At 39.7% G+C, this 25,815-nt stretch overlaps 1 protein-coding gene across 1 annotated transcript in view; it reads left to right on the top strand.

Annotated features, from left to right (window-relative positions):
* The window catches only part of DLGAP2 (DLG associated protein 2), an 85,056-nt gene extending 59,554 nt beyond the window's left edge, over positions 1–25,502 (top strand). Inside the window, exons 6-10 of the mRNA XM_030447276.1 lie at positions 6,156–6,241; positions 7,455–7,870; positions 17,424–17,515; positions 22,835–22,987; positions 25,284–25,502. Coding sequence (XP_030303136.1) covers positions 6,156–6,241; positions 7,455–7,870; positions 17,424–17,515; positions 22,835–22,987; positions 25,284–25,502 — 966 coding nt within the window. The remainder of the gene's footprint in view (positions 1–6,155; positions 6,242–7,454; positions 7,871–17,423; positions 17,516–22,834; positions 22,988–25,283) is intronic.
* Positions 25,503–25,815: the final 313 nt, after the last annotated feature.

Genomic DNA, 25,815 nt, shown 5'->3' with positions numbered 1-25,815 from the left:
TTCATTTCAATCATACAGGTAGCAATCAAAGAAATATTTTCATTTATTATGCTCATCATCATAGGTGATCCAAAGTTTTAGAGGTAAGTCTTGCTCATTCTGCTCCTAAAATCAGTCTGAATGTGCTTTTGTGAGAGAAGTGCATTAAATCCTTGGCCTGCAAAAGTCAGTGGAAGGTTTCACTTCCATTGTGCAGAGGCTATAACTTGGTCTCTAGAGTTAATGTGGACCTCTACATGTATATAAATACGTATCTCTCTCTAGAGGAGGAGAGAAGTCAGAATTCACAAGGTTAGCTGATTAGCAGAGGTCCCATCCATGGGACCTCTAAGGTTATTTTAGAGCTATCTAATATTTTACAGATTGGTGTTGCTCATTTTCTTATCTGTCATCTAACATAATGAAACATTCAGAGTGGGGAAGACCCAGGTTGCTACCTGAGAATATTTGTTGGTTTAGAACAATCTCCCACTCAGAATTAAATAGACAAAAAAAAGTTATGAGCCACCACTGTTGCGTGCATTATTTTGCTGTTACTATCTCATATTAGGTTGACATGAATCCCATTTCTAAACTCTGGTATACATCTTTATCAAAAAGTGCTTGTGTAAAAGATCAGCAGAAGTTTTCAACCCATTGTCGGATATTCTTACTTACTGTGCTACACAACCTATTTGAACAGCCCGGAGTTCTACGGAGCCCCACGTTGAAGCACAAAAAAAATCACTCAAGCATGAAAGTGTAGGTCTATTTTGGTGGGTTTTTTAAAATTATTTTGAAAGAGCATATGTTTCTTGGCTGATAAAAGTATTCTATCACTTAAGGAAGGCAGTAACAGTTAGTAATGTAGTTTTATTTCAAGTATTTCTGCTTCTTTGAAGTAACTGCATACAAATGAGATCTCCCTGTACCTAAAAATGGTTATCTGCATTCCCAATTACAAGTACTTGATCTACTGTCAAATGTAGTGTTTTCTGCTCTTTTTTTTTTCTCTCCTTGCTATCACTGAGAAGCCAATGCAACAGAGGAAAGGAATTATTTTTCCCTTCCTGTGCATCATCAGAGATGTTGCTTATTAAATTCTAATTATAGAACAAATCGGTTACAGCAGCAAAACCCATTGAGGGCAGTGAAGTTGCATGGGGAGAGATAATGTGGCCTGAAGGACTCTTATTACTGATACTTATGAGGGGGAAGTGAAAGGCACCAGGTTAAAACCTGTTTCCTTATGCATTGAATATGTTAACTTCAAGCCTCCCACAAAGTCAGTGTGTATAGAAGATTAGACTGGAATTTTTAGGACACTACAACAGTAAATTGCAGTGCTCATGTTCAAGAGCAGAATAATACTTTCATACAGAAATAAGGGTTGCTTTTTAAGTAGTAACAATTATCAGCTAAAAAAGCTTAGTAAATACTTTGAGGGAATAATACAGTCGGTACATGTATCCTTTTCTAGGTTAAGTGACTGTAAATAAACCAGGATTCACTATACCAAGCAAGTTATTTGCAATACTGATTTGCCTTCATTCAATTAATTTTGTGTTAGTATAACTTACTTATGGATTGCTTATTACTGAGTCAGTGCCAGGATCTAGTAATTAGTTTTCAAATTTTGAGCTGGATTGGTCAGCAGTGACTGATCACAGGGGATTCATAGTACTGTCTGCTCCTTGTATTGGCAGCATAAAACTTGGATGGGGGTGTTCTGCCTTTGTGACAGGTAAGACAGCTAAGACAGAAGTAATCTCAAAATGCTAAATTGCAGGTACTATTAACCTTATGGGCATTCTATAAACCCATAAACCAACTTTTTTCATGGCATGAACTGGCAAAATTTACAAGAAGTTTTCATTCTTTGTTTGCAAGGAGGGAGAATAATGACCTGCTATATCAGATTTACTCTTCTTTCTTCTGCTTTTGGTCTGTGTCTTGCTATTTTTTTGTTTCCTCTTCTATGTGAGACTTCCTCATAGCCAGACAGGATTTGTCTCATTTTGCTTTACTGTGATTGTGGGCCAGTTTGCAAATATTACGGCTTTTAGAACCCATGTGAGTATTAAAACAGTAATGAATCATGGACAATAACAACAGATTTACTAAGACTTATTTTAGTTTCAGGAGCCACACAATCAGCCCAAATATATTACTTTTTCTCCTCTGCTCATTTGAATCTAGCCTGCCCAATTTGATAAAATCTAAAGTGTTTCCTGCTGTCTTCTAGCAGGAGTCTTTATAATATCCGTACCTCAGAAATGCAATTTATTTGTTCATTTGTTTCTTTGTGAGTGCAAATTATTTTATTCTTTCCCACTTTTCCTTGTGTTGGTATTTGCTCAATTTTCCAGATCTTTTTCGTTAGACTTGTTGATTGTTACAATGTTTTCAGTTCTAGATTAAATGCACACATACACACAAAATGGCATTTCTCCTACTGCTATAGGGCACAGTGAGGAAATTAAAACATTAAAATAAGAAAGCAATTACCAGGTCATTCAGCCAGTGTCAGCCTTGGCAAGGTGGAGGGATGAATAATGTGGCAAAAGCTTGAATTTAGAGGTAACTAATTTCATTTTTGCTTTGATATATAGGCCATCTTTTTCCTGGTAATTTTGTTTTGAATAACATTTCAGAGCAGATTACTACATTTATGCCTGTAAATTCTAGCTGTCAATTGCATATTTCGCAAATTATTCAGGATATGCTTCTAAGTGAAATACCAATCCAAAACCACTTGAAAACAGGTAGGTAAAGAGGACTTTTTTTAAATATATTGCGTCAATAGAAAGATACCAGTTTAAAATAAAACACCGTAGTGAATCATTAAGTCAATAAATGGTTTGGGTTGGAAGTGACCTTAAAGATCATGTATTCATCTATTTCCAAACCCTCCTGCTATGGACAGGGACACCTTCCCCTGGATAACATTGCTTAAAGTCCCATCCAACCTGGCCTTGAACACTTCCACAGAGGGGGCAGCCACAGCTTCACTGGGCAACCTGTGACAGTGTCTCACCACCCTCACAGTGAAGAATTTCCTCCTAATGTCTAATCTCAATCTTCCCTCTTTCAGTTTGCAATCATTACCCCTTGTCCTATCACTATACTCCCTGACAAAGAGCCCTTCCACACCTTTCCTGTGGGCCCCTTCAAGTTCTGCAACCCCAGCTCTCTAAGCCTGTCTCAGAGGAGAGCTGCTACAGCCCTCTGGTTGTCTTCATGGCCCTCCTTTGGACTTGTTTCAACAGCTAAACACTTATGTTGGGAACTCCAGAGCTGGACACAGTACTCCAGGTGGGGTCTCATGAGAGTGAATTAGAGGAGAATAATCACCTTCCTTGACCTGCGGGCCATGCGGTTTTTTTTATGCAGCCCAGATACGCTTGGCTTTCTGGTCTGCAAGCACAACGTTGCTTGCTCATATTCAGTTTTTCATTCACCAGTACCCCCAAGTCCTTCTCCACAGGGCTGCTCTCCATCCCCTCATTGCCCAGCCTATATGCACAACTGGAACTTCCCAGACCCATGTGCAGGACCTTGCACTTGGCATTTTGAATTTCATGAGGTTCACACAGACCTCTCTTCTCTATCAAGGTCCCTATGTATGGCCTCCCTTTCTTCTAGAGTATCAGCCACACAACTCAGCTTGATGTCATTCACAAACATCTTTTGATGGAATTATTTATTGTAGTTTAAACTCAGCAAGTTCCTAAATGATGTGTTTTAACTCAGACTGATACTGATTGCTTTGTGGATGAAGCCAAATATCATAGCAAGTTTAGACTTCTTGATCATTCCAGATGTTGCTATGGATTTCAACATCTAAAGGCTTCCTCCAGAAAATTTCTCTCCACCATGGACATCATCCTCCTGCTGGCACTCATATAGGTGCACCCAAGAGCCAGAGTCCAAGTGCCTTGCTATTCACTACCTACCATCTCCTCTTCTCCTCTTCCTTTGAGAACGACTTCACTCTTCAAAACATGTTGATGCCTATGTGTCTGAGATTTCATCTTTGCAGTCAAGGCTGTGAGTGTAACTTGCTTTTCTGCTCTCTCTCCCCCAGAGGTTAGATGAGAATCTTATTCCTGGCCCCGTTAATTTCCTGGCCCAGTAATTAATTTCTACTCACCTGTCTCTAATGAAGATGTTTCATATGCAACTTTTCTCACATCCCTGAATGTGCTAGGTGAGTGCCTAGTCCCTGACTTAGGCTTGAACTTGTTATTCAAGATTCTTTTGGACCCTTCCATGCTTTAATAAGGGTGTCTTTCCTAATAGGTAAGAAACTGGATCTTTGGCTGTTGTACTTTTAGCAATGTTCTTTCAGGAGAAGGTAACACTCCAAGTACATCTTAAGCTCCTCATTGCAGTGAAGACCCACCTTAATTAGGAAACCAACTTGCCTGTTCTTTGCTTGGTTGTTGTGTGTTTTTTCTCCCAAACTGCCTACCTCTCTGGCCGAGGCTTTTTTTGCTGGCAGAATCAAGAGAGAGCCTTCTTTTTATACTGACAACACCAAATCCTGGGGTTTGTTACCAAGTCTGTATCTTGGTTCTCTCAATGAACTGTCCATCTGAGTGAGTTTAGCCAGCTCCATGCAACTTCCCAGGTGGAAGCACACAGCAGAGCCTGCTTTCACTACACCTCATGCAGAATAAATAGAATCCCTGGGAAATCTGTCTTTCCCTGGCACCTGCCACACTGATATCCAGAGCTTTTGGTCAACTGTGCCTGACCCTACACTGTACAGTTCAAGAGTACCTCTAACATTTGCTGAAATGTTCCTTTCCTAGCTCTTTTCCTAAACACCTCCATGACCCACACCCAGGTAAATATGAATGTGTACTGAATACTGTCTGGAATTCCCTTCCAGACAAATGTACATAAAGCTATGGCTTGAAGATGGAAAGAGAAATATATTCTGTAGTGTAACGAGGCAACCAGGTGCCACTAATTGCCAGGGAGTGAGCATGAGCTTGTGTCAAGCCCACCTGTGCCCAATTAGGGTGGGCCCCCACTGCACATGAGCAGGACCAGGGGGCCAATAAAAGGGCAATTAGTGGCATCTGGTTGCCTCGTTACACTACAATATTCCACCTGTATACACTTCCCACCCTCCTTCTCCCTTGTCTCTGCATCCCTCCAGAAACCTGCTGGGATGGGGACTGTGCTACTGAGGGACAGATGCAAAGGCCATTGGGCTTCTTCTGGAGGTGCCTAGGACTGCTGCAAGGGGAGCAGTTCTCTTCTCTTCAGCATAGACTATACACTTGAATTCACACATGGAGTGTGCATATTGAAAAAAACCTGTTTGCTGGTAGTTTTTTTTTATTTAACTGTGAAAATATGATTCAAAAGGAAAAGACAGTTCTATTATTTTCCTTTTTTCCTGACTATCCTTTGATTCAGTATACTTTGCATACTGCAGCATTCGCTTGTATCTGTGTCAAAGACCTGGGGGTGGTGTGGTGGTGGGGAGTGTTACATAAAATCCCACAGAAATTTCCAAAAGCAATGCTGTCTCAGTTATGAAGAAAACTCTACTGCAAATGTATTTCAGTAAGCGTATTTCAGATAGGAATACTATAAAAAGTGCATAAATTACTTGCTTGATATAGCATTTTCAGGACCATGTTATTAAAAAAGGTGAGATATGACATTCTGCTTTATCTATCACATCATTTAAATGGCTCTATATTTGTCAACACGGTTATCAATTAAACTTCAGTGCAGCACTTCTTTTTATAGCTTGCAAGTTTATTGGGCTACTTGAGATTTTATTTTGTAAATGAAGGATTGTAATGAGGCTGTTTTATAATAATATAAAAAGGGGCTATCCTGTGGATTCTTCATTCTAGGAACAGCTCTTCCAGACCAAGCTTGCTCCCTCCTTCCACTGAGCTGAGTAATTGCACGTGCTTAGGTGAAATAGGGAATTACATAGCAGAACAGCAGTACTTGTGCAAAGCTTTATAAAACACAGCACCAAAAAAAAGATACCAGGCAAAATACCCGTTTCGTTTATTTTACAGTGCTAGGTATTTCTCAGCAGTATGAGGGGAAATATAAAATCAATTTTGAATGAATGAAGGTAGAAATGGTGCTGAGCTGTCAATGTGGCCTCTGCAGATTTATCTTTTGTGTTGAATTAGGTGGAAACAGCAACTGATTCGGATACTGAAAGCAGAGGCCTACGGGAATACCACTCTGTTGGAGTACAAGTGGAAGATGAAAAACGGTAATTCAAGCATGTACAAAAAATCTGTATTTTTTTCATAATCCAACACACACCTGTAAACAGAGTTAATAACAAACATCCAGCAAGTGGTGCCCCTAAATAATTCAAAAAGACAGATTTTTTGCATGCATGCTGGTCATCTGGTAAAATTTGTATACTTTATTTTGCAGTTGCTTAATATTTAGTCAACTTTCCATTTTTTAAGGGACGAAGTGAAAGTTTTAAAGGACTGGATTAATATAATTTCATTACTGGCAGAACAAATAAAAAGAGTTGTGTGCTGGAATATTTTTCTTTCAATAGGACCCTTCATACTCATTCAGGCTTTCCCAGTCAACATAGGGAGATACAACAGTTAGGATGTAGCCCATAGAACCTTTCTCCTAAACTAGAAGCAGTGTTGATGCTTGTTCACCCCTTCTATAGCTTTCTAAGACTGCTGGCCAATGTTCTAACCCACAGGTTATCTCTGGCAAGCACTGCCTCTGAAGTACTGAACTGGGACCATTATCTCATTTCACAGCAGCTGTCAGACCGTATCTGGCTGCTAATTGCCTTTTAACATCATTGACTAGAAATAATGTGAAACAATAGGCTCATATGTGAAAAGATTCCACAAATAATATTGCTTCTCTATCTAACTTTTTAATATAAAGCTTTTCTAAAATGTCAATATTTGGAGGCATACCACAACAGAAAATCAACATTAAGTGGCCATCCTATGAGGCAAGTAGAAAATAGCAGTCTTAAAACTGTTGCTAATTTCTTTTATTAATGGATTCTCAACAGTCCAGACTTAGCAGATTTTGAGGTTTTATCTAATTACAATTCTTCATATACGAAAATTTTTTATGCATGTACTTTATAGACTTTGATCAGGAGGTATAACCCTGCAATTCTGCTAGTTATTGCTAGTTCATTCCGTAATGATACATGATGTTTTATATCATGAGAATAGATCAATATTTGCTTCCAGAGAAAATTTAAACTATTTTCTTTTGTATCTTTGCTCAGACCAGTGATGCCACAATGCATTTTGATTTTCCTCTCTGTTGTTACTCCCTGTCTTATTTAGTGACATCTGCACAAAGAAAAAATACTTAGCATACGCTTCAAGGATAAAACTAGAATCCAATCACTAAAACGTTATTCTATATAATCCCATATGCATTTCTGTGTCCTAATCTCTTTTCTCTCTCCCCTCTTCACCAAGACATGGACGATTCAAGCGCTCAAACAGTGTAACAGCAGCTGTCCAGGCTGACCTGGAGCTGGAGGGCTTTCCAGGACACATCACCATGGAGGACAAGGGCCTTCAGTTTGGCTCCTCATTCCAGCAGCACTCAGAGCCCAGCACACCCACCCAGTACAGCGCAGTGAGAACTGTACGGACACAAGGACTGTTCAGTTACAGAGAAGATTATAGGACCCCAGTTGACACCTCAAACCTTCCACCACCAGAGCCCTGGCTGGAGCCAGCCATTGAGACAGTAGAGACTGGCAGAATGTCTCCTTGTCGACGGGACGGATCTTGGTTTATGAAGTTGCTTCATACTGAAACTAAGAGAATGGAAGGATGGTGTAAAGAAATGGAAAGAGAAGCTGAGGAAAATGATCTTTCTGAAGAAAGTAAGAAAATTTCAGTATTTTTTCTTATAGATGTCTGCTAAAATAAGAGAGAGGTTAGGATAAAGTTGTGGTCTGTAGTTTTTCATTTCTTATTTTGTAGTACCAAGGACAGTCTAAGGAACCAGTATATATAAGACACTTGTCCTGCAACTAACTGTGCAAGCTGGTGTTCCCTGGAGTAAGGCTTTGTAGAGGTGGTTGAGGACCCAACTGTAGAGTCAAGCACAGGATCAAAGTCTGGTATTAGATATGGCTCCAGTGGTGCAATAGATCTATCCACATCTCCAGCTCTGAGAAATTCTTCCCACTTCTATGTCTCCAGTGCTTGACTCCCTCACCAGATCACACAACGTGGTCCCACATGAAAAATTTTTTGCTGTTTTCCTGAAAGCCAAGATTTTGCCCCTTAATCATGAATGGTCACTTTAAAAATGTTTTCATTCCTTTGCAGACACTTTTTCCTATCATAAGGGGTCTGCTGGAAGAACAGAAAGGAGTAGTCAAGAGAAATAGCTAAAATAGTCTGCAGTTATACAGACATATGCACTATTAGACAGTTTAGCTGCTTTTTCTTATTACAGTTTTGTCAAGAATCGTTATTATTCTCTCACGTCCTGTGGACACCTTGAAAGGAGTGATGGAATAAAGTGAAAAATAATGTAGACTATTTTGGTGCAAGATTCAAGCCAGCACTAATGATAGTAATATATCAAAGTGGTCCTAGCACGCAGCAGCCAGCTCCTTGTGATTCCCTCTGAGGTCAATTACCCTTGTTCTTCAGTCTCAGTTTTATAAATATTTCAGTCCTTGCCAATCTGAATTATTGTCTCAGATGAGCTTTTCTCAGATCAAAAATTAGTTCATTTAAGTTTTTTTACTAGCATCTTTTCCTGAACTCTCAGGAATGTCACTATTGCCTCCAAATACTCTTTCTAGATCATCTTCTTTCCCCATTAGTGAGTTCTTGCTATGATCTACCCTCAGGTCTTGGGCCAGGCTTGCATGGTAACTAAAAGGTGAATTTATATTTCTTACACTGACCTTTTCAAAAGAAATAATATCTACCTTTTACCTCATAATTTTAAGTTTTACAGTCATATTTCTCCACTACATTGTGCGTAAGTCTGCCAAGTAACAACCCAGGACTAGGGATGTGGTAGAGCATGATTGGTTTTCCTCCTTCAACCTCTAGTGCTTTCTGGAATGTAGGGTTTTGTCCTTTTTTTCATTATGACAGAGCTGAGCTGAGAATTTTCCCTTTTCTTTTCCCTTTGCCTTCCTAGGGCTTTTAAAGTATGAATACTAAAATACTTTGCTCTGTTTAATCTGGGTGAGGATCTCCAAGTCTTCTTTCATAATTGCTATTTTTAAATATTTTTTTTTAACTGTATATGTCTTATTTTTCAATTCCCCAAATCTTTCCAATTCTTACTACTGACATTTCTCTGCCATCATTAAGTATCTAAAAGCACCTGCTTCCAAGGTTGCTTCTGATATGGGGACATCAGTTCTTACTTTCTGAAGCAGAAGTTCAGATAGCAAGAATTTCATCTCCTTGGAAATAATAAAATTATTAGGAAGCAAAAAGGAGAAACACAGGGGCAGTTAGCCCCTCTCTTTCCCTAGAAGGTCAGTGAGGAGTCTGCAGGAAAGGGCTGCAAGCTCTTCCTCATGCATAGTGCTAATAAACTCTGCAGCCACATGAAATGAGCAGTGGAAACACATCAGTACTCCTTCCTCACTTGAAGACACAGGCAGGGAGTTAGTGGTGTTGTTCCCTGGAATATGAAGCTGTATTCTACTGGAGGAGCTGACTTTAGTTTACTGTCCATTTACAGGTGCAGAACCACCCTCCTTCCCACCTTGTGAAGCTGTGCTCTTGCACTCCAGAAGTACCCTGAAACACTTTGCTGCATGTGGAAACAACAATTCAGAACAGTTTTCAGTAAATTCAGGACATGAAAATAAGTTGGCCTTTTTTTACTTTCTAATTCTTACAAATATTCAGAGCTAGTGACACCCAGAACATTTCAGTAAAAAAACAAAGTATTATCAGGATTTTATATCACCCATTTGCAAAGTGACTCTACTCTGTAAAAGTAGTAATGCCATAATATAAAGCTTCTAAGACACAACTGAAATGGACCTCTGAAAAATTCTTTTCAAACTGACCAAAATGGGTTAATTACTTCTGTTTGAGGGAAGATTTTTGCCTCCCTAATAGATTAGAGAAATTACTATAGAATAGATTTATGTAGCATATGCACAGGTGTTTGTCTTCAGCTCACTGTCAAAAGTGACACCCACATTTCTAATTTCCATTTCTGTGACTCATTACAAGAGATCTTCCTCAAATAATTTCCAGATTACATTATCTTTGATAACTTCATTTTACTTGATGTAAGCTATATTAGGTGAAGGGATACCATTTCAAAGAATTATTTTCTCCAAGGGAATGAGCTTCACAGCATTTTAAAATTTCAGTTTGAATAATATTTTTTTCCTGTTGAGTCTTTGACACGTTTCGTATCCCCACTTTGAACTATGGAAGTTGAAAGGTGTGTATCCACAAGAACTAAAATTTAATAATATCCCAGCATGAAACGTATCATGACATATTTAAGCATTTGGCAGTTCTGTGAAGAAAATACATGCGAAGGAGGGAGCCAGAAGCAACTCAATCTGGTTTTCCATCTTCCAGCAGGAGTTACTATGCCCAAAACACTTGACAGCAAAGTTTGTGCATTCAAACTGTCATTATTAATGCCAAATCATTTCTTTATCACCTGGGTATGTTAGTTGTACCTGAAGACAAAAAATAGCATTGTGTCTCAGAAAGGTCTGTCTTGATGATACCATTTCTCTTTTTTAATCAGAGGAAGAGTTAAAATAGAACTGCGTTTTAGAAAACAGTTTCATTTTCTGTGTTAGCACAATAGCCCCAAGATCACAGAAAGCTGTCTGATTGCTGTATTGATTTTTCCTTTCACTGTAGCTTTTCTCCCATAATGTTGTTTTAAGAACTTCACTCACCAGGTCTGAGAAAAGGAGAAGATAATCATTGTATCAAAAATAATATCTTCCTTTCCACAGAATTTGTTTATTTGGTCAGTGACCCTGAATTGTATTTTGGAGTCTCTGCAAAGTCCATATATTGCTGTGAGGACAGTTATTTGTGTTCTCAGTGTCTATTATCACATATGTAGTTATACATATGTAGAGAATATATCTGGTAGTAACTGTTCTCAGGGTAAGTTGTCTGATCCTTTGCACTGGCAGGGTCCCTTCAAGCAAAGATTCGTTTCTCAAGGGTGCTGATTCATGTTTCTGTTTTACACCCTGAAGATTGTGTTTGGCTATTATTGGTGTGTAGGAGATGACAAGAAAAACACTCTCAATTGTCACAAAGCTATTGAAGACCAAGAGGGCCAGCACTCTGCCACCCACGAGCTCCATGGTAGGAGCAGGAAGAGTGGCACAGGGAGGGGAAGAGCAGGAGAGCCCGGGGGGGAGCTGCAGTCCCTGCCCACAGCTTGCAGCCAAGGTCTGGCAAAAGGAAGCAGAAAACATCCTGGGCTTCTGAATTCCACGTGCTTTGAGACTGAATTATTTCTGTATACAAGTCAAATAGAGAACAGCCACACCGAGTTTCCTCTCATATAAAAATCCTAGGATATGTGCAAAAAAACCCCACCAAAACCCATGGTCTCAACTATGAAAGCAAACAGGTTGTTTTGCTGGTATCTTCTGTGTTGTGGTTAGGAGCTCTGCTGGCACAGGTACATAGTAAAGTGATCTCTAATTAAAAAAACCCAAAACAAACATTAGGTAGAGTGAAAGCTCAAAATATCACCCCTCTCTCCCCTTATCCCTTCATTCCATAGATGCTGGATTTTTTATGCTACTCTTTTGGCTGATATTTCCACAGTACTGCAAAGGCTTTGCTAACACGGCCAAATGGTACCACAAAACATAAGGATAATTGTTCCCTACTTGGAAAAAAAGCAGACAAAAAGAAACACCCTCACAACTGATTATTTTAGTATATTGATCATTCATAAAAGCTTTCTTAGGCATTGAACTACTGAAATTTACAATTAGAGTGTTGTGAATGACTCCAGAATTTCTTAATTGCCCTGAAACAGTCTTTTAAGTCATATAATCATAGAATACTTTGGTTTGGAAAGGACCTTTAAAGGTCACCTAATCCAGCCCCTCTGTGGTAAGCAGGGACATCATCAGCTGGATCAGGTTGCTCAATAGGCCTCTACAACCTTGTCTACTGATATTGTCACACTGTCACAGAAGACCAGCAGGTTGGTCAGGCAGGATTTGCACTTGGTGAAGCCATTCTGACTGTCTTGAATCACCTTCCTGTCTTCCATGTGCCTTAGCATAGCTTCTAGGAGGTTCTGTTACATGATTTTCCCTGGAGCAGAGGTGAGGCTCCCAGATCTGTAGTTCACAGTATTATCCTTTCTACCCTTTTAAACACTGGGTGTAATGTTTCACTTCATGCAGTCACCAGGGACTTCACCTCCCACCTTGACTTTTCAAGTATCAAGGAGCCAGCCAATCCTCATCCAATTCCCTCAAGACTTTGGGATGCATCTCATCAGGCTGCATGAGATTTACATGAAGTCAGGTTCCTCAGGTAATCATGAACCTAACTGATCTTCTCTTATAGTGGAAGAGACTTTGTTCCCCCAGTCCCCTGTCTTACTGTCCATCCACTTGAGACGTGGGAAGAGAGGTTGCCAGTGAAGCTGAGGCAAAAAGTTGTTGAGTGCCTCAGCCTTGTCCATATCTGTTGTTACTGGTTTGGCAGTCTTGCTCAGCAGGGGAGGTATGCTTTCTTTGACCCTCAAAATCAATAAAAGACATTCCCATAGTGTGGAATCCAGTAATTTTTCCTAGCATTTGTATTGTTCCACTCAAATTTTCTTCTCTTTGAATTCAGCTGCATTGAGGTAAAAAGCAAATTTGTACCATGTCCTGCTTGTTGCACAAAGATACTTACCATAGAATCATAAAATCATAGAATCATAGAATTGGCTGGGTTGGAAGGGACCTCAGAGATCATCGAGTCCAACCCTTGAACCACCATTGCGGTTGCTAGACCATGGCACTGAGTGCCACATCCAGTCTCTTTTTAAACATCTCCAGGGATGGAGAATCCACCACTTCAGTGGGCAGCCCATTCCAATGTCTGATCACTCTTTCCATAAAGAAATTCTTTCTAATATCTAACCTAAACTTCCCCTGGCACAACTTAAGACCATGTCCTCTTGTCTTATTGAAAGTCGTTTGGCAAAAGAGCCCAACCCCCACCTGGCTACACCCTCCTTTCAGGTAGTTGTAGAGAGTGACGAGGTCTCCCCTGAGCCGCCTCTTCTTTAGGCTGAACAGCCCCAGCTCTCTCAGCCTCTCCTCATAGGGTCTGTGCTCGAGTCCCTTCACCAGCCTTTACCTGCCCTCCAGAGCACTGCCAACTGGTGCCCTAAAATGCCATCTCACTCTGAACATTGCACACTTATTATTATGCCTACCTGCTGTGTTAATAGTGGAAAGGGCTTATATTTCTGAAGATTACTAATTTAGCTTTAGAGATTAGACCATATGCCCTGCTTTGAGTTAGGAGGATGAGCTAAATGGCAATTAGAATATTTTTTTCTAGTCATATTTTCTCAGATTGTTTGTGGAGCAATTTATTTATGAGTATAGACAAAAAAAGTTGGAACAAACAAATGGAATGAAAATTTAAATGAAAATACATCATTTAAATAAACAGTAAGGAATGCCAGAATCAGATTGATTGCCAGCAGTTTCTCATTGCTGGTGCAGCAGTGGCACAATGGAGCAAAGCTTTTAACCTGTCAAGAATAGAGTTACAGCATCAGACTATGATCTTGGTTTCACCAATATAGATCTAACTTTCCCCCCCTCTACCTTTTTGATACAAAACCATTTTCAATTAGATTTTCTTATATTTCTCAAGCAATACAACACGTGTATATTACTTGCAATTTTATAATATGCTTATTTCAGGGGAAAAGACACCACTGTACTAACTGTGCATGTCTGCTTCTGCTCAAGTCACAGTCTGGGTTTTGTATGTCTTCAGACTAGAAGCCATATAGGACCGCATAGGAAAAATGGAGTGCTAACACTTCAGAGAGCAGAATTAAGTTTGTGTGAATCTTTTGTGACATTCTAGTAAATATAACATTATCTTAATGGATGGAGATACATGGATTATGTGAAAATTATATATATTTGTGTGTGTTGCTAGATTTTATCATCATTTATTTACAAGTAAAATCTTCTAGGCATCACCAAACATCTCAATCTCTCCATTCTCTAACGTTCATCATTCTTTCATGGAGATAATCAATCTGCACTCATCAGAATAATTCCCCAATGCATGAAATTAATAACAAGGCTTTGGCTGTCTATTAATATTGTGCTAAAGATTATGAATTGAAGTGGTTTAATACTTTAATTTAATTACAGCAAAGCAGAGTAGCATGAATATGAGAGATTCTAACTTCTATGTTTTATTACGTCTGGCTTACTTATTGAAATGGAAATAGAGTTCAATCTTTAGTAAATGGTAAGGCTGTAATTATACATGTGTATTCACCACTCTGACTCAGTGACACATGCAAGTAGCCCAGAAGCACTGTCTTACATCCCCAGTGTATCACACCATCATGCTGCACTGGTCTGACTGCTGTAAATCATCAGTGCTTGTTGACATGATCCTTCAGGATAATGAAGAGTAAAAAAAAATCTTATTTAATATGAGGGTTGAGGTAACTGTGGGATCCACTAAAAATACCAGTCATATATAAATTCTGTCAAGATCTACATTTCTGCAGCAGGGCCAAAAACAATGCCCTGTCCTCAGGCTATGTTTTTTGAGCTGTTAACTATGCATTTCAGCAGAGGAGACTAAAAGTGATCTTTATTCACTATGAGACAGGCACTGCAACCATCATCCTCACTCTCATTCTGCCCAGTGAATAGCTGAGCATAGCTCAGAATGGGTGATGTCAAGGACTTGCTACAGCACCATTCCCTCTCCTGGCAAAGAAGGAACTCTGACCCCACACTGGGAGTTTTCTATGTCCTAAGCTACAGAGCACCAAGTGGAAAGGAGGATATACGTCTGTCACTCATGTCTTTGCCTTTATTAAAAATGCTGACAACAAAACCAAAGCAATTTGTTCCAGATCAAATGAGACATGTTTTTATTTAGGTTGTTTTGTGTATTTATCCAGGAACACCCAAAACATTATTTTCCATACCTCCCTAGTGGAAAGTGAAGGGTTTGGTGATCAGAAACCCCAGTCCAATTAAAATGCTTTGTTTCATTTGGACAAAACAAAATGAAAACCCCAGTGAATTACTCATGCAGCCCTGAACCACTTAACCCTTTCCCAAATGAGTGCCACACAGGACTGATGAATTATGCATATTGCTGTTTAATTTAGTGTTGTGCCACAGTTGTACTGTTTGTCTAACAGAAAATAGAGTGTAGGAAACATGGCTCTACATATTAATACATGTTTATAAAGTTTGTGCTTCCAAATTATGCTTCTAAATTATCTCTTGCTTCTATTTGTGGTTAAGCAAGCATTTTGCTAGTCTAGAAAAAGCAGAATTAAAATACAAAACCTACCATAAAAAAAACCTTTTCATACAACACTCAGTCCCATCCTGTACTCATTCAAAATCTTAAGCTCTGATAGAGTTTAATGTTTTCTGTATCACAGGCTGAAGATAAGTTATGCTGCACTGTAGTTTCATTCCTCCCTCTACATCCTCTTTGAATTATCAGTTTGGTTTCCTCAAACTGAATTAAAACATGTCAGATTCATTCCTGTCTAACTCCTGCCCCTATCTCTATCTTGACTGTAAACATTATTTAAAGATCTGGAAATTCTCCAGATAAAATCAGTCTTCCATTGAAACCCAATTCATAATGCTTTTTAGTTTGTTTTTTTCAGCATAGAGATGGATGAGGAGGAAAGGAAGTGTAGGAAAGGATGTGTAGGAAGGAGGTGTAGAAAAGCATATTGCTACCTACTGAAGCATGGTATTTATCTGAGCAAATGTGGGAGTAGAGGAGGAGTTAGTTTCCTCTCCTAGGGATAAGCCAGTCCCCTTAGGCATTCCAGTCAATAGAAAGAAATAGGCATCTCCAGGAAGAGATTCAGCTCATCTAAAAATAATTGCATAGCATGTCTAAGTTGATGAGCTTGGATTACTGGTCATGGAGCCTCCAGAAATTTTGATTTAGACAGATGTCCCCTGGAAAAAAAGACAAGGAAAATGGATTTGGTCCCTTTCCTCAGTGCATATGGATGCTGTAAATGGCAACTACATTTACATTGGTGAAAGCCCAGTGAACCGTGGGGATGCTCATGATTCAGCAATGTCCTGGAGCACCCACTTGTGTCCCACTCTGTCTGAGGCTCCTGTATTGGGTATTTTTCTTGGTAGGAAACCTGTAACTCCTACCTGGAGTACTAAGACATGTCTCAGAGATCCTATTCCTCCATGGATTACAGGCTTATGGTAGAAGTATCTTACATTATAGTTTAACACCTTACCACCAGAAGAGACAGGATAAAGAGGCCTCATCCAGGGATCATCCACACAACTGAGTGAAGTCCTCAGTAACTGCAGAACCAGAAGTTATTACCTAAGGTGCACGTAAAGTTCCCTTTGACATCAAAGGGAACAGGCATCTAACTAGTTCTCCGAACAAAACTATTTCAACAGCTTTCTATTTCCATGAGCAAATCTAGTTCCAGTTCTCATTTTTTCTTTTATTCTTTTATTCATAACACAGATGGAAAATATGGATTCAGATAAATAAACGATTACTGGTGATCTTGAAAGAGTATTATACTATGTTAATAAGTTTCATTTTGGCCTTTATATAAAGATACTTTCTTTATTAATACATTAATTATATCATCTGAAACAAAATTACAATCTGTTGAGTAAAGTTATCTCTGTTAGTTGTGCCTGATGGTGCCTAGGAGATAAGCTGGTAATGATTATGCATGGCAATAATATAACAGTTTTGTTGTCAGCAGACCTAATGAATTTTTTGCAATTTAGTGCTTAATCAGGTCAGGAAAACTGCATTTGCAGAAAAAAACCCAAAACATTCAGGATGATAATGCTTATCACTGAGAATTTTTTTTCTCTTTTACTTTGAAATTCAAGATTGTTCTCAGAAACATGTATGTGTCCACTTCAGCAAGCTGTCTGTATTCGCTTGTTTTTTGCTTAAGCAATCAGTCTTAGCTGTTTTGAGTTGATAATGTATCACTTACTATTGCCAAAGTATGAAGGGCCAAAGAGCTTTCCTGTATCTCCATCTTTTTCAAAAATATTTCGTGTATATAATCCCAAGCAGCAAAACCAAATATTCACTTCCCTTATAAACAGCAATTTCTGCTACATATTTTTGAGCTATTTTTTACGTTTACTGCCAAAAGACATTTTATTGGTAATAACCTGTCTATATGCTTAGTCCTAGGTAAGATCCGAAGTGCTGTTGGAAGTGCTCAGCTCCTCATGTCTCAGAAATTCCAGCAATTTTATTGGCTTTGTCAGCAAAATCTGGTAAGTCACCATGTCTGGCCATTCTTTAAGAGTTTAAGGTGATTTGTACAAACTTTAAGTACAACTTTAATATTTGTACAACTTAAAGTTTTAGAATTTAATATTTTTACTACTAAGAAAATAAAAAAACCCAAATGTAGTATACTCAAACAGAAGCATCATGAAATGTCATTTTTATGTCTCATGTTTTCTCTTACTGCTCTTACCGGTGTTAGTACATTTTATTCAGTAATTTTTTTTTCTTTATATGCTGTCTTGATTAAAGTCAGTGTGGTTAGTAGGTCAAGAGGTTCTCCTTCCCCTCTACTATGCCCTGGTGAGTCCACATCTGGAATATTGTGTCTACCTCTGGGCCCCTCAGTTCCAGAAGGACACAGAACTGCTTGATAGAGTCCAGCACAGAGCCACAAAGATGATTAAGGGAGAGGAACATCTCCCTTATGAGAAAAGACTGAGGGAGCTGGGTCTCTTTGGGTTGGAGAAGAGGAGACTGAGGGGTGACTTCATTAATTTTTATAAATATGTAAAGGGCAAGTGCCAGAAGGATTGTGCCAGACTCTTCTCAGTGATGTCCAGTGATATGACAAGGGTTAACAGGTGGAAGCTGGAGCATAGGAGGTTCTGCGTAATTATCAGAAAAAGCTTTTTCACTGTGAGGATGACTGAGCATTTGAACAGGCTGCCCAGTGAGGTTGTGGAGTCTCCTTCTCTTGAGACATTCAAAACCCACCTGAATGCATTCCTGTGTGAGATTCCTTAGGTGATCCTGCCCTGGCAGGGGGGCTGGACTCAATGATCTTTCAAGATCCTTCCCAACCCCTAACATTCTGTGATTCTGTGTGATTTTGTGAAAGAAAATGAGAACAGAATAAATGCAAGTTATGTGAAACATAATATTATGGCTTATTTATGTAATACCCTAAAATAGTAACTGTATTTCTAGTAAGAAAGGAGAAATTTTTTCACATTACCTGAGAAGCAGAGAATACTATAATAGCAGAATAGTGGAGAATATGTGATTGAGCTTTCGATCTACCTGAAAATAGGGCTGATCTTTCAAATGGGAATATACATAATGTTCATAAAACTAAATTTCATAATTTGCATTGCCAATTATATATAAGATGTCCTAGGGCTAAAGGAACAGATGCAGTATAATATTTAAGAGAGTTACTGCTATTGTTCTGGAAGTTCATTAGAGACTAATTCAGTTCTAAATGTTATCTTCATTAACATGACAGCAGCCACCAGTGATACAAATATTGTGGCAAGCTGATACTAATCAATAGAAAAATGGCACTCTTCTAGCTATAACTTGTTGTAGAACACCTTTCTTTGGTTCACTTGAAAACCAAGTGTCATTTTCACCTTTTGACTACCCCTTCATCTCATATATTAAAAATGCTGAATTCTGTTGCATGCATGGCAGCAGACAGGACCTATGTGTCTGGTTAGATGCATTTCTTTACCTGTTAGTATTTGCTACATAAATTTTAAAGGCAAGACATTAATTCTGCAGAGACCTACGTGCTCGTATCCATCCATAAAGTTAAACATCCAGAATTCCTGAAATGTCAATCAAATATTACTGAGAAAGTCACGCCAAAAATGTCCTACCTTCTGATAGAAAATGACAACATATATGGTCCTCATTAGGAAAGAATCCAATTATCCACTTCAAAGACTCCGTCAAAACAAGAATTTTAATGACTCTTACAGAATGACAGAGGAAATATGCCAAGTAAGGTGAGCAGGAGGTGACCACATATGTAATACCCAATACATCATGTGTCCTTCCTATCTAGTCATTAGTTTCATAGCAAAAGGAGAAAATCATCAATATCTAAAAGTTTCTCACAGCAAATTTCAAAGTGCCCTCCCTTACCTGATCGATTAAGCTATGCAAAGATTTGGAGAGCCAGGAATCCATTCCACTTCAGATATCTTCAAGTGGGTCCAGCACTTATGCTCCTAAGCCTTCCTGTAATAAGAAACACAGCTCCTGCTCAGCCATCAGCTGTTTGGAAGTGCAAACAATTCATTACTGTAAAAGCAACAGGAGCAATCTACAGCTGTGTAGACAACATGACTGAAACCCTGGCAGGATTTTATTTCTCTCCTTATTTGGATAGTAAACCTCTGAACTAGCAGCAGCTTTACCCCACTCTGAGGATTCAGGCTCTGAATATTCTTCAGCTTCACTGGAATCAGCGATGGGCTCTGCAGAAAGCAGCAACTGCAGAAATGTACTTTTAGCTTGTTCATCTTTTGAGGCTTCTCTGCCTACACCTAATGACAGAGTTTGTTGTTAAATAGTCACTTAGTGTGTATTCATAGCAGTATTTCCATATGCTCCGTAGGCAGCCTCTCAGTGCCCTACAGGAATGCTGCCAGATAGCAGCCAGTTAGTGTGTTTCCCTGTCAGAAACCTCTAGCACTTACAGGACTACCACACAGAAACTTCACTAACAGCATTCAACAGCAATGAGCGCAAGTGTAGGTCAGAGAGCAAGGGCATCTACCTCTGCCAATTCAAAATGCATGAAGTGTTTAGGAAGAGGAACATATTTATTCCAATTGAAAATCGACCCAGCCATTCACCCATTGCCTATGGACTTTCCTAAAGTGCCACAGAAGCTTCAAAGAACACACCTGATTATGCTCTGGGTTAAGATGGGAGTCTTGGTGGACAACAGGCTCAACATGAGCAAACAGTGTGCTACGGCAGCAAAGAAAGCATATGGGATGCTAGGTTGCATCAACAAGGGCATCACCAGCAGAGGTCATCAGAGAAGTCATCACCCTGCTCTACCTGGCACTTGTAAGACTGCACCTGGAGTATTGTGTTCAGTTGTGGTCTCTGCTGTAGTAAAAGGATGTGGACAGGCTGGTGAGGGTCCAGAGAAGAGCCTTGAGGATGATCAGAGGACTGGGTCACCTGACATGTGATGAGAAGCTGAAAACTGTGTCTGTATAGCTTTGAGAAGAGAAGGCTTAGGGGACACCTTCTTACAATGTTCCATTACTTTAATGGCAGCTACAAAGAAGATGGAGACTCCCTGTTTACAAGGAGTCACATGGACAAGACAAGGTACAATGGGAACAAGTTGCTCGTGCAGAGATTCCATTTGAACACAACAGGAAAATTTTTCACTTTGAGGACAGTCGGACATTGGAATGGTCACCTAGGGGAGCAGATGGATTTCCCCACTTTGGAAAGCTTGAAATCTCAGCTCAACAGGGTGCTGAGACATCTCATATGGACAATAATATTAGAGGAGTTGGACTTGATGATCCCTGAGGTCCCTTCCAACCTTAACAGTATGCGATTCTGTAAGATCTCTTACCAAAGATGCAGGGTAAATTCAGAACACTCTAAACTGCTATGAAGGTTTTTTTTTTAAGAATCTGTCTGGTTGTCTCTCAAAGTGTCCTTGTTCCCACTAGCTGCTAGGAAAAAAAAAAAATTAAAGATCACTGATTAATAGCTACTCCTTGCTGCATTATTCCTGTTATCTCTCATAACACCTTTTTTCTTTAAAGTGTCCTCCTCCACACTGTAGTCAGCACAGATCCTGCTCAGCTCATGGGATCATCACTCAATATGCCATGGTTGCAGGTGAAAGCAGAGCAGCTCAGACACTGGATGGGTACCTTTTGCTTGCTAATTAGGCTTCCCTCAGAAGGGGGGCTGCAAAGCTGAATTCCAAAGAAGATACAAATAAATCAGCAACTTCCGAGAAGAAAAAGGTTTAAGCGAACGTGTAACGAGCTGTTACAGTAATCATTTGTGCCAGCATTTCTGCGTGGGCTGTGGATCCATGAGGGAGAGCAGCAGGAGGCAGCCCTCTTGTGCCCAGACAATGCACCGCACTCCCCGCACGACACTGCGCGGGAAGCAATGAGCAGCGTGGGGCGTGCAAGGGCACAGCAGGGAGAGCAGCCCTGATCCAGAAGGCATGGCATAATATTATGGGTGTTTAGAGAAAAGTGGCAAGAGAGACTGAGGAGACCAGGCTGTAGAGAACTGACTGTGATGTAAAATACATTGCTGTGGGAACGTCCAGACAAATTTCATCCGGGAGTCAGAAGGCTTCTAAGCCCAGATTCCCAAAGGGCTTTAGATAGGGGTGACACTGCAGGTTTTCATGACCATCTCCAGGCACTCAGATCCATGCAGCAGGGGCATCTTCAAACTCAATCTTGAGCAGCAATTTCTAGTTTAATACCTCTAGAAATGTGCAATTCAAAGTAGGAATTTAATATAAATGGTGATTTATCTCCTGGGTTTTAGGCAACTTTGGGGTTGTGTTTAATCTCTAAAATGCCATTGTCCACTAGATTTGTAAAGAGTGAGGCACAGAGCCTTGCTTCAGCGGTAACACCAGTGTCTCTAACCCAGTACACTACTCATTACAGTGTTTGCCCAGGAAAGGGGAGATACAGAGGTCCTTTGGTGTAGTTTTGTCTTCTTCTCTCCCAGCTCTGTTCTGTAGACCATCTTAATGGTTTCCTCCTGCCCTGTAAGAGAAGAGACATTTCTCAGTCATTTTCACAGAGATGTGTACCAATTAAGCCCTGTTTCATTAAAATGGCAAAGCTGTTTTCTTGAATTGGTAGCAATGCTCATAGGGTGAAGAGCCTGCACACTACCTTTTAGTGCAGTTTTTATCCAGCATTGGTTAGTTAATCCAGGTTAATAGTCAAATGAAGGGTTATCTTGCTAATGTTACCACCAAGGTTTACTCCATTAAGTCTTGTGCAGATAGCTCCACTTAATTGCAGTACTTGAGAGTTGTGCCTTCCCAGTTTCTGAACATGACTTTGGCTCCCTAGAGAACAAAATCCTACCATCCCCATCACAGTTTTATACCTTGTGTATATATTTGAAAATGCAAAATATCAAAATCAGCATAACTTGACAACCTCTTGGTGATGGTGTTTTGCCTTCTAACCAGGTACCATGAATGTAATTTTTAACTTCAGGCTAGCTAAAACACAAACCACATTCCCCTTTCCTTTAATAATCAGGCTGTCAGCTTGGTCCTTTTTACCAATGCAGGTCAGCACAGCATATGGTGCTGAGGAACTTCCCTCAGGAAGGATTTGGGAAGACTTGCATATGACATCCAACTCATTCATGTCTGTTTGTGTGGGAGGTAACAATTTTCCAGTCACAGGTCCCAGCTGTAAAGCACACGTAGCCTTAGCACTGAGCAGCACTGTAGTAACATAATCTGGCACAATGTCTTTCCTTCCCCAAAGTATTTCGCTTAAACCCTCCTGGTCTATTCATTTTCTCTCCTTTGTGCATGCCAGGACCCGAGTGCCATGCCAAGACCAACTTCCCAGGACCTAGCAGGTTTCTGGGACTTATTGCAGCTCTCAATTGAAGACGTCAGCATGAAGTTTGATGAACTGCACCATTTGAAACTTAATGAATGGAAAATAATAGAATCACCTGAAAGGAAGGTAAGCAGACCATGGACAATACCATTTACTTCCTGTTTGTAGTCCTGCAGTTTCTTGTGTAAAATGCAATAGTGAAACATGATAGGTTTCTAACCCTAGAAAGTATCTAATTGGCATGGTCCAATTTACACATGGAAACCTTCATCAAATGTGAGGATTTTTTTCTTTTTAACAATATTGAGATTAATTGTACAAGAAATAAAATTAATTTCTCTTATCTACCCCACTCCGTAATAGTTTTGTTCAAATTATTTGGATTCACTTACTAAAGACTAGAGCTGAAATATGTCCTGATTAATTCAGACTGAGGAAAATAGCCCAACAATTCAATCCATGCAAACTCAGCACTCAGCTACATTTGGAGCAGCTCAGACTTGAGCACTACAGTGTTTAATTCTGCCTGCATGACACAGCTGATACTAAAACAGAGGTGAGATAAAAGCACGTGGAAAAACACAGCACAGATCAAACCAAAGTTTGGATAACCAAAGTCTGGGGGACAAAGAGTACTTATGGCAAACTGCCCACACCTCCTCCCTGCAGCTCCACCACCTGGGGGACACCTCAGCCACAATGCTTGCAGTCCAAAGGTGGTAAATAGCCCAAAAAAGCAATGTAATTCTGCAACTGCCTTTCCCCTTTCTAGAACTCCATCTCTCACCCTGATTATCCCACTATCCTTGCTGATTACTGTATCACTCAGATGAAGAGAGCATTTGGTTTGAGTCAGTACTGTTAGCCTCAAGTGAATACTTGTTTGGTTTGGGAGGAATTAGGAGGCATTTTGACAACTCTTTCATTTCTTCATGCTCCTCTTGGATTTTAATTTTCAGCCAACTGGTTGGTGGATGGTGAGTTTGCACTTCTTACTTACTAGTGACAACTGGAAGTAAGAAATTGTTACAGTGACAGCAACAGTGATGTTCCTAAGAGGGAAGCAACTAAAGGTTGGGGGGGAAAAAAAAAAAAAAGCAGATGGGACACAGGAATGGAGCCCTTTTGTTCCTGTCTGAAAACAGAAAATAAAGACTGGAAAAGCTCATTTTCATGGGGAATAACATCTTAGGTTGCTGCACTGTTCCTGTTGAGTTGAGAATGTAAAACTATGTTCTTAAATAACCTCAGTTAGTTAGTCTTGCCTAATGAAGACAGAATTTTTTTTAAAAAAGATGAAACAATGAAAAGTCTGCAAGCCATAGGCACATCCGTCCAATTTTTGTATTATTTGAATCCTGCTGTGCATCAAATTAACTGTGTTCTCCATAAGGAACAGCTCATTTTCTGGACTATCACTATTTACTTTAAGAAATGATATAGAAGAAAGATCAATCATCATAACCATACCATACCTTTGAAGTTGTAGAATCTCCATCTTTGGGACTATTCGAAAAAACTGCTTTCATTTTAAAGTTGTGTCTGTTTTGAAGCAGGTTTTAAATGGAGGTTATATGAGATCAGCTCCAGAGAATCCTTCCAACCTAAACTATTGAATGATTCTGTGACACTACAATATCTTTTTAAAGCACTTATAAGATATTTCAGAGTCTCTAAATGGAGTAAAATATTGATTTCATACTTCAAAACAATTCTTGATTTTATACCTGCAGAACCATTTACAGCTACTTTGGTACCAAAATCTACTGACTCTCACTTTATAATTTGATAATTCTTCAATATAATTTTCTTTAAAATGGTCCCGTCTGGCAAGCAGAACAATTAGCCCTATGTTCTCTCTCTGGCTGGTGCTTGCATGTTTCCATTTAGCAATTCATGGAGGAGACTAAACTAACAGACATGTATACACAGCTGCTATCTCATATCCAGCTGAGGTTAAACTCAGTATGATTAATTTAATTAAAAATCCTGTTCTAATAATCTTAGACAGTCTTTTCACTTGATCAGACCACACAGATGTGCTGACTTCTTATTGGAGAGCCAGTGTGTGTTTCTGTTTAGAGTGACTGTAATAACGTGTCAGCTAAAATCAAACAAATGCAAGTGAGGAGCACAGACTGCATGTGCAGGATCCCTGCAAGGGTGGTAGAAGGAAGCACAGCCTTTTTTAGAGTCACAGGATTGCAGAATTTGTAATGGTTGCTGAAACAAGAGGGTTTTGTCCGTGTCCCTAGCTTGGTTAGCTATTCATGTAATCCATTGGTCAGCTGACTGGAGATCACAGACTGAGCATGCTTGATGTATGTAACCAGTATTTTTCATTTCATGTCTTCGATTTGCATGCTCTGCCGACGGTAGCTTCCGCACGCAGCTCACCCTCAGTTTTACTGCCCTATTGCAGGAAGAAAGAAAGGTTCCTCCTCCTGTACCAAAGAAGCCCCCAAAAGGAAAATTCCCCATCACAAGAGAAAAATCTCTGGACCTACCCGACAGACAGCGACAAGAAGCTAGAAGACGGCTCATGGCTGCTAAGCGAGCAGCTTCTTTCCGGCAGAATTCAGCCACAGAGCGCGCAGACAGCATCGAGATATATATCCCAGAGGCTCAAACACGGCTTTAAAGACAGAATGCTGCAGAGTTCCTTTTTTAAACAAAATGCTTGTACAGTTTGTCACTTACCTGGTAAATTTTTGTCTCATTCTCTCCACTAAATATGCCCTTGCTGTTGTGTTCTTTGTGCCATAAGCACAGTGGAATGCTTTTGATTTCCTCAGAATTTGCTGAGCTCACCGCAAGAACAACTTCTTTTTGTATTTATTGTCTGACTTACAATCAGCTACAATGGATAGGGCTTGTCGAGACCTGACTTATCCAATATATTCTCAGAGGACAACAAGAAACACCTCTTGAGATGGAACCCAGCTTACTTTTTT

Source organism: Calypte anna, chromosome 3, assembly GCF_003957555.1.
Source record: "Calypte anna isolate BGI_N300 chromosome 3, bCalAnn1_v1.p, whole genome shotgun sequence".
Lineage (NCBI taxonomy): Eukaryota > Metazoa > Chordata > Aves > Apodiformes > Trochilidae > Calypte > Calypte anna.
Note: the sequence above shows the minus strand (reverse complement) of the source record. Positions and strands in the feature narration are given on the sequence as shown.